General features: G+C 59.3%; 1 protein-coding gene and 1 non-coding gene across 3 annotated transcripts; both read left to right on the plus strand.

Annotated features, from left to right (window-relative positions):
- The first annotated feature begins 436 nt into the window (after window positions 1-436).
- LOC109568713 (DNA topoisomerase I mitochondrial) lies at window positions 437-6,947 on the plus strand. 2 transcript variants are annotated; one of them, XR_011570444.1, is made up of 3 exons: window positions 437-665; window positions 5,215-5,454; window positions 6,307-6,947. It is a non-coding gene; the product is annotated as a DNA topoisomerase I mitochondrial (transcript). The 2 variants fall into 2 exon arrangements; XR_011570445.1 differs by having other exon boundaries at window positions 5,270-5,454.
- A 1,701-nt stretch (window positions 6,948-8,648) lies between these two features.
- Window positions 8,649-12,494, plus strand: TOP1MT (DNA topoisomerase I mitochondrial). The gene is made up of 2 exons (XM_070802269.1): window positions 8,649-11,946; window positions 12,333-12,494. Exons 1-2 carry the CDS (start codon window positions 11,495-11,497, stop codon window positions 12,430-12,432), a joined length of 552 nt encoding a protein of 183 aa, XP_070658370.1. The 5' UTR covers window positions 8,649-11,494; the 3' UTR covers window positions 12,433-12,494.

The raw sequence follows: 12,494 nt of genomic DNA on the forward strand, positions 1-12,494 counted from the left end.
GAGCTCCTATTGGAGCTCTGTTAACCTAGTGCTTCCAGGGTAGTCTCACTGAGTGTAATCCACGTGGCCCCTGCTGTGACTCAAGTGCTGTCAGCACATTCCCACCGCAGCCAGTAAAGAGTCTGCCTCTGGGGGCTCGGGCCCTGCTGGGGGCGGGGAGGGAGCGTCCGGGGAACAGAGGGATGAGGCCCGAGTGTGAAGCCTGGCAGGGTTGTAGTGGTCCTTTCGCTGGAGCACCCTCAGTAGATGCATTCCAAGAAAAAGCTTCGAGTTGCGGTTGTCAACTTTGCGCAAGCAGGTTGGACAAGTAGGTTGGACAAGTAGTTGCGCAAGTAGGAGGAGTCCCCTGGGACTCCTCCCTTTGGGCCTGGGAGATGCGGTGGGTTGTTTAAAGAGGGGCGTGGCCTGAGGCTGGGCAGGATCCATCCTGGCGCCCCGCCCCCAGCAGGGAGACCTGGCCCGTCGCCTGATTCAGCCGGGGGTGGGGTCTACGGGGCTGCGAGGAGGGCCTGTGCGCAGTGTGAGTGTGGGAATGTTCTAGCGTGTCCTCCAGGAGGGAAGAGGAGAAGAGCCCGGGCGGCGTGAAGTGGACGCAGCTGGAGCACAGAGGGCCGTGGTTCGCGGCCCCCTAAGAGCCCCTTCCTGAGGGAGTTCCTTCTACGACGGTGAGGACCGCCCCGGCGGCTCAAGTGGCCGTGGGTAGGGCCGCCTTCAGCATCCGGTAACTGGCCACCTAGGCCTGCTCTGTCGGTGGCTCTCCCACCTGGGGCCAGGCTGACCCGTGTACCTGGAGCCAGGCTAGGCCACTTCCAAGTCTGTGGTTCACACCTGGTTGCTGGCAGGCTTTCCCGGCTCCTGCAAGGCGCCGCCCTAGGGAGGCCTCTGGTGCCCTCTGCTCTTTCGCTGGGGCTCTTGCATCACTTGCCTGCTTGGGGGCCTGGTGACCCCGTGGTGACCCCCGGGTTCCTGCTGGGTTGCAGGAACCTGTCCCTGAGGGACGCTCAGCCAGCACACACACGCAGCCACCTCTTTTCCTTGACCCCTGCAAAGCCGTTGATGTAGGTTTCGGTTTAGAATCTGTTTTCCAGAGCTAGACTAGGTTCCATGGCTGTCAGAACCAGCTCTGCCCCTTAAGGGCACCTGGGCGGCCCAGCTGTGGGGAGGCGGATGCTAGCAGGGCAGTAACTGAGCCCCTTGGGCCTGGTTCTGTCGTCTTCACCTTTTCTTCAGAAGCTAGTTTGGGGAAGAACTGTGTTCTTTTATCACGACCGCCTTCTTCTTACCATCAAACTAATGTGTATTTGTATTTATTTTTCCAACGTTCTGTGATAAAAGTTCTCAAACGCACAACGGCGGAGAGAACTCCGTGGTGAAGGCCCTCCCCGCACCGGCCGTCATGCTCCTGAGCTGGACCCTCTTCTCCACTGAGCTGTCCCTAGTGCCGGCGCTCAGAGTAAAATGTTGGAAGTCACTGGGCAAACGGGAAGGTGTTTAAAGGCTGCAGCTGCTACAGTTAATCACACGTCTGCTCTGGAGCCTTTAGTTTTGCTTCTGTTAAGTGGTGATGTGCATCCTCACACTGCAGGTGTTGTTGATCTGGAAACTTCGACGTGAGCGTAGCAGCAAAGTAAATCATTCAATTCAGTTCGGTCGCTCAGTCGTGTCCGACTCTTTGCGACCCCATGAATCACAGCACACCAGGCCTCCCTGTCCATCACCAACTGCCAGAGTTCACTCAGACTCATATCCATTGAGTCGGTGATGCCATCCAGCCATCTCATCCTCTGTCGTCCCCTTCTCCTCCTGCCCCCATCCCTCCCAGCATCAGGGTCTTTCCCAATGAGTCAATTCTTTGCATGAGGTGGCCAAAGTACTGGAGTTTCAGCTTTAGCATCAGTCCTTCCAATGAACACCCAGGACTGATCTCCTTTAGGATGGACTGGTTGGACCTCCTTGCAGTCCAAGGGACTCTCAAGAGTCTTCTCCAACACCACAGTTCAAAAGCATCAATTCTTTGGCGCTCAGCTTTCTTCACAGTCCATAGATGACCACTGGAAAAACCACAGCCTTGACTAGATGGACCTTTGTTGGCAAAGTAATGTCCCTGCTTTTCAATATGCTATCTAGGTTGGTCATAACTTTCCTTCCAAGGAGTAAGCGTCTTTTAATTTCATGGCTGCAGTCACCATCTGTAGTGATTTTGGAGCCCCCCAAAATAAAGTCTGTCACTGTTTCCATTGTTTCCCCATCTATTTGCCATGAAGAGATGGCACCGGATGCCATGATCTTCGTTTTCTGAATGTTGAGCTTTAAGCCAGCTTTTTCTCTCTCCTTCATCAAGAGGCTTTTTAGTTCCTCTTCACTTTCTGCCATAAGGGTGGTGTCATCTGCATATCTGAGGTTATTGATATTTCTCCAAGCAATCTTGATTCCAGCTTGTGCTTCTTCCAGCCCAGCATTTCTCATGATGTACTCTGCGTATAAATTAAATAAGCAGGGTGACAATATACAGCCTTGATGTACTCCTTTTCCTATTTGGAACCAGTCTGTTGTTCCATGTCCAGTTCTAACTGTTGCTTCCTGACCTGTATATAGGTTTCTCAAGAGGCAGGTCAGGTGGCCTGGTATTCCCATCTCTTTCAGAATTTTCCACAGTTTATTGTGATCCACACAGTCAAAGGCTTTGGCATAGTCAATAAAGCAGAAATAGATATTTTTCTGGAACTCTCTTGCTTTTTTGAGGATCCAGCAGATGTTGGCAATTTGATCTCTTGTTCCTCTGCCTTTTCTAAAACCAGCTTGAACATCTGGAAATTCACAGTTCACGTATTGCTGAAGCCTGGCTTGGAGAATTTTGAGCATTACTTTACTAGCATGTGAGATGAGTGCAATTGTGCGGTAGTTTGAGCATTCTTTGGCATTGCCTTCCTTTGGGATTGGAATGAAAACTGACCTTTTCCAGTCCTGTGGGCACTGCTGAGTTTTCCAAATTTGCTGGCATATTGAGTGCAGCACTTTCACAGCATCAGCTTTCAGGATTTGAAATAGCTCAACTGGAATTCCATCACCTCCACTAGCTTTGTTCATAGTGATGCTTTCTAAGGCCCACTTGCCTTCCCATTCCAGGATGTCTGGTTCTAGGTGAGTCATCACACCATTGTGATTATCTGGGTTGTGAAGCTCTTTTTTGTAGTTCTCCTGTGTATCCTTGCCACCTCTTCTTAATATCTTCTGCTTCTGTTTGGTCCATACCATTTCTGTCCTTTATAGAGACCATCTTTGCATGAAATGTTCCCTTGGTATCTCTAATTTTCTTGAAGAGATCTGTAGTCTTTCCCATTCTGTTGTTTTCCTCTATTTCTTTGCATTGATCACTGAGGAAGGCTTTCTTTTCTCTCCTTGCTATTCTTTGGAACTCTGCATTCAGATGCTTATATCTTTCCTTTTCTCCTCTGCTTTTCGCTTCTCAGTAAATCATTAAAGCAGGACAAATGTAGCACCTGTGGCTGCCTTCTGCAGGGGCCTGGCACGTGCTCCAGGATGCTCAGGTGTGATCGTCTTCTTAAATTGAGCGTGTGCTTCGGAATTTAAAAAATCAGAGCTCCGTGGTCTTGGCGAGTGTATAACCTGATACAGCACAATGTGTGTAACAAAGAGTGATTTAAAGGGCAGGACGCTGTGCGCAGCAGGGTGAGGGCCAGCCCCCTGCATCCGCGTATCTTCCCACGTCTGCAGGGAAGCCCTTAATGTGAGCTTAGCAGCAGAGGAGGTTGCTACGTTTTATGGGAAAAAGTTGGATCGTGAGTATACAAAAGAAGTCTTCCAAAACAACTTCTTCAGTGACTGGCGGAAGGTACGCCCTGCGTGGCCCTGGTCTCGGGCTACCAGACGCTGGCCCGCCTTCCCCTCTCTGCTGCCCCTGCAGGGGCAGGCAGAGCCAGGCTTGGGAGAGGGAGGCTGTGGGGGGCCCGGAGGGGCATTTCCTGCCCGCCGGGAAGCTCTTTGAAGACGAGGTGCGGGGTGGTCTGTGCACACCTGCACCCGCCTTGGCTTTGCCTGTGGACTCTGCACCCGGGCCGTCCGGCTGCTCCAGGCCAGGCCCTGGGGCCACTTGTGTGCCTTTTCTGGCTGCTGGGCACCTGGGTGCTTCACAGGGCGCTCTGGGGCCGTGCACCCCCTTCTCCACAGGTGCCTAGGGGATGGCTGGGCCACGGGCTGTGTGTGTGTGTGTGTGGCTGAATTAGGGGCTGCCAAGCACGTGCGTGTTCCCACCACTTGTGGGGTGGCAGGCCGCCTACACTCATAGTGAGTGAAGGGCCCGTTAGTGCCGTGCAGTCCACACGGTAGCTGGTGGGGACCGTTCTTCGGATGCAGCCACGTGGCCCAACTCAGGGCCACTGGGAGGAAGCTCTGGCACCTCAGCTCACTGCCTACACGCCTGGGCAGCTACCTGAAGGGGCTCTCTTGGGGGACAGTTGCAGAGGCTGCCGGTCAGGGTGGCCTTGGTGTCTGTTCCTCCTGCTTCTGGGACATCACCATTCCCTGTGGAGTGGGACCCCCGCCGCAGAGGGGGAGGGTGCCCGCTGCCTGTGTGACCCTTGCCTGCGTTAGATGATGGGAGTATATGGTTTCGTGTAGGAAATGACAGCAGAAGAGGGGAGGGTCATCAAGCACCTGGACAGGTGTGACTTCACGGAGATCCACAGACACTCTGTGGACAAGACTGCTTCCCAGAAGGCCCTGTCCAGGGAGGAGAAGCAGGTCAGGCTGCCCCAGGGCTCAGTCTGGCTTGGGCTTCTGGGGTCTCGTGTGGGAGGCAGCTGGTGGTGCAGAAAACGACCCCATCTCTCACAAAAACTGCTCCTGAGGGATTTTTCTAGATGAGCCCCAAGAGAGAGTGGTGAAGGGGACTTTGATTCCGCTCTGTTATTCTCAGCTGATTTTGAGTTATGTGCCCCTAACCTGGACGTATTTAAGAAGTGCTGTGTCCACCTGGAGCACGTGGAGCAGCGACCCTGCCGTAAGGACCAGCGGGCCCGTACTTCCCACTCGCGGTGACAGCGGACCGTCACGGCCACGCCCTGTGCTGGGCCTGCTTCCTCGCTGGGCTGCGCAGGCTGCTGCAGCGGTGAAGGGGCTCTGACTAGTCCTGCTCACGTGGCAAGCGTCCTGTCTCTTCACCACTAAGGCCGACATGGTGTTTTATTAATGCAGAAGCTCAAAGAAGAGGAGGAAAAACTTCAGCAAGAGTTTGGCTGCTCTATTTTAGATGGGCACCGCGAGAAGATTGGCAGTTTCAAGACAGAGCCCCTGGTCAGTCCGAGGCCGGGGCGACCACCCCAAGATGGAGAGGCTGAAGAGGAGGGTCCTGCCGGAGGACGTAGTCATCAACTGCAGCAGATGCCCGTGGCCCCGCCCCTCACCTGGGAGGGGGCTTCCCTGGTGGCTCAGCTGGTAAAGAATCCTCCTGCAATGCAGGAGCCCCCGGTTTGATTCCTGCGTTGGGAAGATCTGGTGGAGAAGGGATAGGCTACCCACTCCAGGATTCTTGGGCTTCCCTGGTGGCTCAGATAGTAAAGAATCCGCCTGCAAAGCAGGAGACCTGGATTCAGTCCCTGGGTTGGGAAGATCCCCTGGAGAACAGAAAGGCTACCCACTCCAGTATTCTGGTCTGGAGAATTCCAGGGACTGAATAGTCCATGGGGTCACAAAGAGTCAGACAGGACTGAGCAACTCTCACTTTCTCACCTGGGAAGGGGCCTGACGCAGGGTGTCCCACCGTCACTCCAGGCTCTGTGGGGTGGACTGGAGGGCGCCTTCCCTGCAGAGGAACGTGTCCACAGCAGCCTGGGTGCTGTTTGCTGAACCAGCCCTCGTCACCCTACCCCACGCTTGAGATTCTACCCCACTGGGAGCACACGTCTATGTACTTTGAACGGTTTTCCATGGTTCAAGTGGTGACAGGCGTGCAGGAGCTCCTGTCCTTCCACTGCAGGGGTCACAGCCGAGCTGGGCCGGCAGGTGCACCCTAGGAGCCCAGGCCTGTCGGGCGTGCAGGGCCACCTGTGACCCTTGCAGCTGCCATGGCTCGCAACACATGGGGTTCACCCCCGGGGCAGCTCTGAAGGAGCCTGTCATGGGCAGGAGCTGAGGGCCAGGGGTGGTGGCACAAGGGAGCGGCTTGGGCAACAAGATGGCTCTGAGACGGACTTAGCACTGGCGGTACCCACGGCCGTTGGAGAAGAGGGCGTCTGGCTGGTGTGTCGGGGTCCTGATCGTTGGATTTGGGTCGCTCTCCTTCTGCAGGGACTCCACAGTACCTGAGCCCCCAGCTGGCCCCCAGTGGAAGGAGGTCGGGTGCGACTGCACAGTCATGTGGCTGGCAGCATGGACGGAGAACGTGCAGAACTTCATCAAGTACGTCACGCTGAACCCCGGCTGCAAGCTGAAGGTGCGCCGGGTGTGACCTTGCTTTCCCTGGCCTAGCCCGGCCACTTAGGCAGGGAGTCCCTGAGATCGTAGGCATTCACTGGCCAGTTTTGGAATCACAGTGTGTCCAGTGGCCATTGGTCTTAAAAAATAAGGAATTTAAGTTTACGCCGTCTTTAACTGAGTTTGGAGTCTGCTTGCCTGCCCTGAGTGGAGCAGGTTAAGAGGGGGCCCAGGAGGAGAGTCAGCAGTTCCCTGTTTGAAGGGGGCTCCTTGCTCCTTTTTTGCGGGGAGAGAGACTGGGGGAAGTACGAGGCGGCTTGGCGCTTGAAAGGCGCTGTGGGCAAGATCTGTTCCCAGTACCGGACCGCCGGGACGTCTCCAGAGATGAGGACCAGACAGCGCGCTGTGGCCCTTTACTTCATCAACAAGGTGCGGGGGTTCCTGAGCCTCCCCCGGGCTCCTTACGGTGCTCTGGTTGGTGGCAAAGGCTGGGTTAGATGGACGGGGGTGGACAGTGGGCCTTCTGTGTTCTGAGCCGGTGCCCTGGGCCGGGGGAGGGGCGGGCGTGTGCCCGTCTGTGCGTGTGTCCCCAAGGGCACATGCGCCATGCCCTGATGGGGGTCCGCCCGGCTGGCGCTGCAGACCGGGAACGGGGAGGAGGGCGGCGGACTTGGTGGCTGCTGCTCCCTCCGTGTGGAGCACTTACAGCTGTACCCAGAGGCCAGCGGCTCCCCGGACGTTGTGGAGTTTGACTTCCTGGGGAAGGATTCGATCCGCTCCTACAACAGAGTGCTGGTGGAGAAGCTGGTGAGTGCCTGGTGAGGGCGGTGGGTGGTGTGCCGGGGTGAGTTCGCTGCTCCGTCTGGGTGCTCTCCTCCAGTGGCCGCTAGCCTGGCTGGTCAGGCTTGGCGGCAGGGTCTGCCTTGCAGGCCAGCCCCGGCTGAGCCAGCGGAGCCTCTAGAGTCACAGGAAGGCCCGCAGCCTGGATTGGGCCCGCCACTGCTGCTGTCCTGGGGGCGAGGGCGGTGTGTGAGAGGCCGGGTCAAGAGCAGGCTGCTGGCGGGGCCATGTGCCCTCTGCAGCTCTGCGCAGGGTCCTTCCCGGCTCCCCTGGTGTCTGGAGGTGCCCGTCCACCTGGACTCAAGGCTGCGTCACTGCAGCGTCTGCTCCGTCATCACCACATCTGTCTCCTTACGTGAGGACGGGGCCCTGGGGGTTTAGGGCCCACCCCACCCCACCCCACTGTGACTTTGTTTTAACTAAGTGCACCTGCAGAGACCCTGTTTCCCAAAACCTCACGTTCTGGGGTTCTGAGAAGCACGTGAATTTTGAGGGGACACTGCTCAGTCCAGCACACACACTTTTCCCAGCACATCTGGGAAACGTCTTGTGGTTGTTGGGCACGTGGCTGGGTGTGGCCACTGGCAGTGTCTCCGGGGTCCCCTCTGTGAATGACAGGGTTCAGGGGTTGAGCCTGTGAGCTCAGCGCCATGCCCCTGCTGATGGAGCGATGGGTCCAGCTGGGAGTGGTAAGTTGCTGGTGTACACACGTGTCTGAAGGGAAGTCAGAATTCCCACCCCTTCTGAAGTGGCAAGCCGTACGGCATCAGCCTCTGTCTGGGTGGGCCCACGTCTCAGCAAGAGCAGACCTGACACTGACCGCGCGCCTCACGCGTGCCTCACTTGTACCTTGCACGCGCCTCACGTGCAGACGGGCTGCCTGAGCACAGAGCAGGGAATCTGGGGAGACTCTTGAGGCGACAGAGGAACGCCCCCTCAGGAGTGGGTGCCGGGCATCTGAAGTCAGCTCGGGCGTGCATCAGTGGGAGGAAAGGGAGTGCTGTCCGGGGACTGGGGCCTCAGTGACAGAAGCCGTCGCTGCTGTCGTGTCTCCACGGAGCTGCTCTGGTGAAACCTCCTTGTAAATGGGTCTGGAGGCTGGAGTCAGGCTGTGAGCGGTGAGGCCCTTCCCGGTGGCCGTGCCTTCATGCATATACACGGGGCAGAGGGCGAGGGCTGGGCCCTCTGCTCAGGCACTGACCGGGTTGGGGGACGTGGGCCGTCCTGGTCACTCGGGAGCTTGCTGCCGGGTGTCCAGCCCCGTGGGACACACGCAGTGCGGGGCTGGCTGGAGACACAGGAGGAGGGTGTTCACGCTCGCTCAGAAGGACAGGGAGGGAAGCAAGGGTGCAGGGGATGGGGCCAAGGGGCTGTGGATGTCCCTGGGTGCCCTGCGTCATCAGACGAGTGTGACTGTGGATGTGGGGCCGCCTGTGGACGTGCGGGGACGGGGGTGGCGCCGGCCTGGCTAGGGCAGCCGTGACACACGGCATGTGACCCCACATGGCTCTGCCTGCTCCAGGAGAAGCCGGGACCCGTCGTGCAGACGTCCATCTGGGGCCCTCATTTGACTCTGCTCATCCTCAGGAGGCTCCTTCCTGCCTGGGGACGAGGGCACCTCGGTAACAGTGTCTTTCCTTCGCTGCAAGTGTACAGGAACCTGCAGCTGTTCATGGACAACAAAGGCCCCGGGACTAGCTCTTTGACAGGCTGACCGTAAGCGGTGCCGACAGGGTGACCCAATGGCTGGTCTGACAAGGGGGGCGAGCGTGAGCACTGGCTGGCACCTTCTCTTGCACACAAAGGCCGAGGGCCCTCCATCTCACTGGCGGTTCTGTCCCACCCAGGAGCCGGGGGCAGGGCCTGGGAGGAGCGCTGTGAGACTGTCCCCAAGGAAGCCACGTGCTGAGCCCCACCCTCCCCGCCACCTTCAGATTGCCAGCCTGAATAGGCACCTGCAGGACCCGACGGATGGCCTGACGGCCAGGGTGTTCCGGACCTACAACACCAGCGTCATGCTGCAGGGGCAGCTGCAAGCGCTGCCCCGAGGACAGCGGCTGTCTGTGTGGGGAGAGGGCACCTGCTCGTGTGCTGGTGCCTGGCTGCTGGGCTGGTAGGAGAGCCATGTGGTCAGTGACCGGGGTGGAGTGTAGCTCGCTTAGCCTGAGGGAATGGGTCAGGGGCCCCAGACCGAGCCCCCCACGGGCCCCTGCCCGGTCTCCCATCCGCTCCCCTGCTGAGTCAGGCTTGAGGCAACCCCCGGCTCTGCACGGCCCCCTGGGGTGTGGGAACCCTCTTCCTGCTGCCTCCGCCCCTGCTGCCCCACCGTCCAAGTGCTGTGGCCTCTCTGGGCCCCTCATCCCAACTCTCGTGGAGGTGGGGTCTGGCGAGGCCCCTGCCGTGAGGCCTTGGGCCCAGGTCCTTCTCCTGAGTCCCACCTGCAAGGCCCTCACGGGGGGTGGGCTTCCTGGGCACATGCTTACTTGGGTGGTCCTGGCTGCTACTTCCTGACCCCCGTTTTCCAGCTGAAGACAGCGTAGCTGCCAAACTTCTGTCTTACAACTGAGCAAACCGGGCTGTTGACTTTCTCTGCAACCATCAGTGCACAACGCCTAAGACCTTTGAGAAGTCAGCGCAGATGCTTCAGTCCCCGGTGTGCGGGGGGCACCGCGGAGGGCCTCTGAGGGTGGCCGTGCATTCCCCCATCTTCCCTGGGGCTGTGTGGCCCTCGGAGGTGCTCAGGACACTCAGGGCTGCCAGTAGGGGAGAGCTGGCTCGGGGTGAGGGGGCCAGATGCTGCCTGTGCGGCCTAGTGGTGTGGAAGGGCCTCTGGTCCAGGAAGGAGGTCAGTGGAGCAGGGGCCGGGTCTGGGGGAGAAGGCTGTGTGTCTGGGGCACCTTGGCCTCACCCTGTCCCCTGGCCACAGAGTAATTGATCAGGGCCAGTGCTCTGGCACCCTGACTGGGCAGATGGGCACCCTTTCAGGGCGTGGGGCCGACAGGCTATGGACGCTGGTCTCTGGGGTGGACCAGGTGGGGCAAGAGTATAGAGGCGAAGGAGCAGCAGGTGGCTGAGGCCAAGACAGAGCTGCAGGAGGCGGGGGCTGACCACACATCCCGAGGGGACGGCAGGTCCCAGAGGCGAGTGTCTGGAGGGCCCAGCCCACCTGAGTCGGGCTGAACCTTCTCTTCCCTTCCCAGTTCTCTGGTTGTCTTTTCCGGTCATACTTGGTGATCTAGCACACACTACACTTGTACCCAGAGGTAGAGCAGCCCAGAAGTGCAGGGGAGAAGCACCAGGCTGCGTGGTCCTGTCCTTCAGAGGCTCGTTCACAGGGTTCTGAGGTGCAGCCACCTCAGACAGGCCCCAGCCCCTGGCCCAGTGTTGGGGAGGCACCAGTCTTGGAGGGGCTTGGGAAGTTGTCCCTTCTCTGCTGTCCGTTCGTCTGTGACCGTTTGTGAAGAGTTGCTGGAGTTAATTCTTCTTTAGCTACTCGGTAGAGTTCACCAGTGAAGGCCTCTGGGCTCAGGCCGTTCTTTGTGGGCAGTTTTAAATCACTGGGTGGTGGCTTTGCCCGTGTCCCTGTTGGGTCGGAGCCTGGTGGTATCCCCCAAGAGCCGGCCCACTCTGCCAGGCCCTGCCGCCCGTGGTTCCCGTCTGTGCCCCTGTTTCTGGTGGTGCCCCTTTTCCCTGCCACCGTGGCTGCTTTATAGCACGAAGGTGTCCTCAGGTGCGCACGGGCGCTTGCAGTCACAGGGTGCAAGTGAGAACGCCAGCCGTTGGGTCCGAGGGTGTTCTGTTCAGTGGCAAGCGAGGCTCTTCGGGCAGCCGCTGGCGGACTGCGTGTCTTCCATGACACTCGTGTACCCGGCGCCCCTACCCCCGCCTGCCAGCCCTCTCGGTGGCGTCAGCAGCTGCCTCTTGGCCTCTGGCAGCTGCCACATAGCGTGTCTGGGCCTGCAGCCCACCCCGTCCACAGCCTGGGACAGGCGCCGTCTTGGCTCCCACGGCAGCATCTGATGGGGCTGCCCGGGCCTTGGTGGGGGTGTTCCCCACACACGGTCCTTCCACACGGGTCCGGGTGGATTGGGCCTGAGTCCCTGGGACAAGGCCCGGGGCTGAAGTGCGTGTGGGTGTTGGGTGTCTGCCCCGCACCATCTGCGGGGCACCGCATGGACGGCTCAGGACGGGCCTGTGGGGTGGAGAGCTGCATCCTGCTTCGATGCATCAGCCTTTCTCTAAGGTGCTGGGAGTAAGCGCTGAGCCTCACAGACACTTGATCCTGTCCTCTGCCCCCTTTTCCGTGTGCTTCGTACTTCACTTCCTGTGCTGTCAGGCCTGGATGGAGGGTCCCCACTCCGTCCCGAGGGTGGGCGTCCCTGAGTCCCGGTCCCGTGGAGCTCACCCTGGAGACGGTGGAGGGCCGTGGGGGACAGCGAGCCCTCCCCCAACACTGGGCTTGCCGGGCCCTGAGCAGAGCGGGGCGATGCCAGCGCGGGGGCCGGCCCCTCCTGCTTCTGCTAGCTCCCTGGAGAAGAGGGGGCGGCTGCTGGAGAAGCTGGAGGAGCAGCTGCTGAGAGTGAGCACGCAGGCCACAGACAAGGAGGGGAGTAAGCAGGTGGCCCTGGGCACCTCCGAGCTCATCTGCCTAGACCCCCGGATTGGCGTCACCTGGTGCGTGACCTGGAGGAGGGACTGGACCCCTGAGTGGCCCCAGTTCAGTCCCCAGGGCCCTGGGGTCAGCACAGGTCTTTCCTGTGACTGGACCTGGCTGGCTGGCTGGTGTGTCTGATGGCAAACCTGGTCATTGGTCCTGTCTGCCTGAGGGCTCTGGGCTGTGGAAGGACCCTGAGCTGCCCCACCCACAGGGATGTGGTGGCGGGGTCGCCCGTGTGCCCCATGGGCGTTTCCCAGGTGCCGTACTCGGAGGCCACCTGGGCTGCCCCGGGGACACTGGCCCCTGTCCCTCAGCCCCCGATGGCCGTGCCAGAAGCAGGTCAGGTAGCCTGGCGCCCTGGCCTCCGTACCCAGCCCCCAAGAACCCCCTCTCCTCTGGACAGGCGTAAGAAGTCTGAGGTGCCTGTGGAGAAGGTCTACAAGACCCAGAGGGAGAAGCTCACCTGGGCACTTGACATGGTGGGTGAAGACTTTGAGTTCTAAAGGAGTACCTCCCCTGCCTCGCTGGGACTGACTTTGTGGGTTTTTTTCACCATTAAAGCCTA

The sequence above is a fragment of the Bos indicus genome, chromosome 14 (genome assembly GCF_029378745.1).
Source record: "Bos indicus isolate NIAB-ARS_2022 breed Sahiwal x Tharparkar chromosome 14, NIAB-ARS_B.indTharparkar_mat_pri_1.0, whole genome shotgun sequence".
Lineage (NCBI taxonomy): Eukaryota > Metazoa > Chordata > Mammalia > Artiodactyla > Bovidae > Bos > Bos indicus.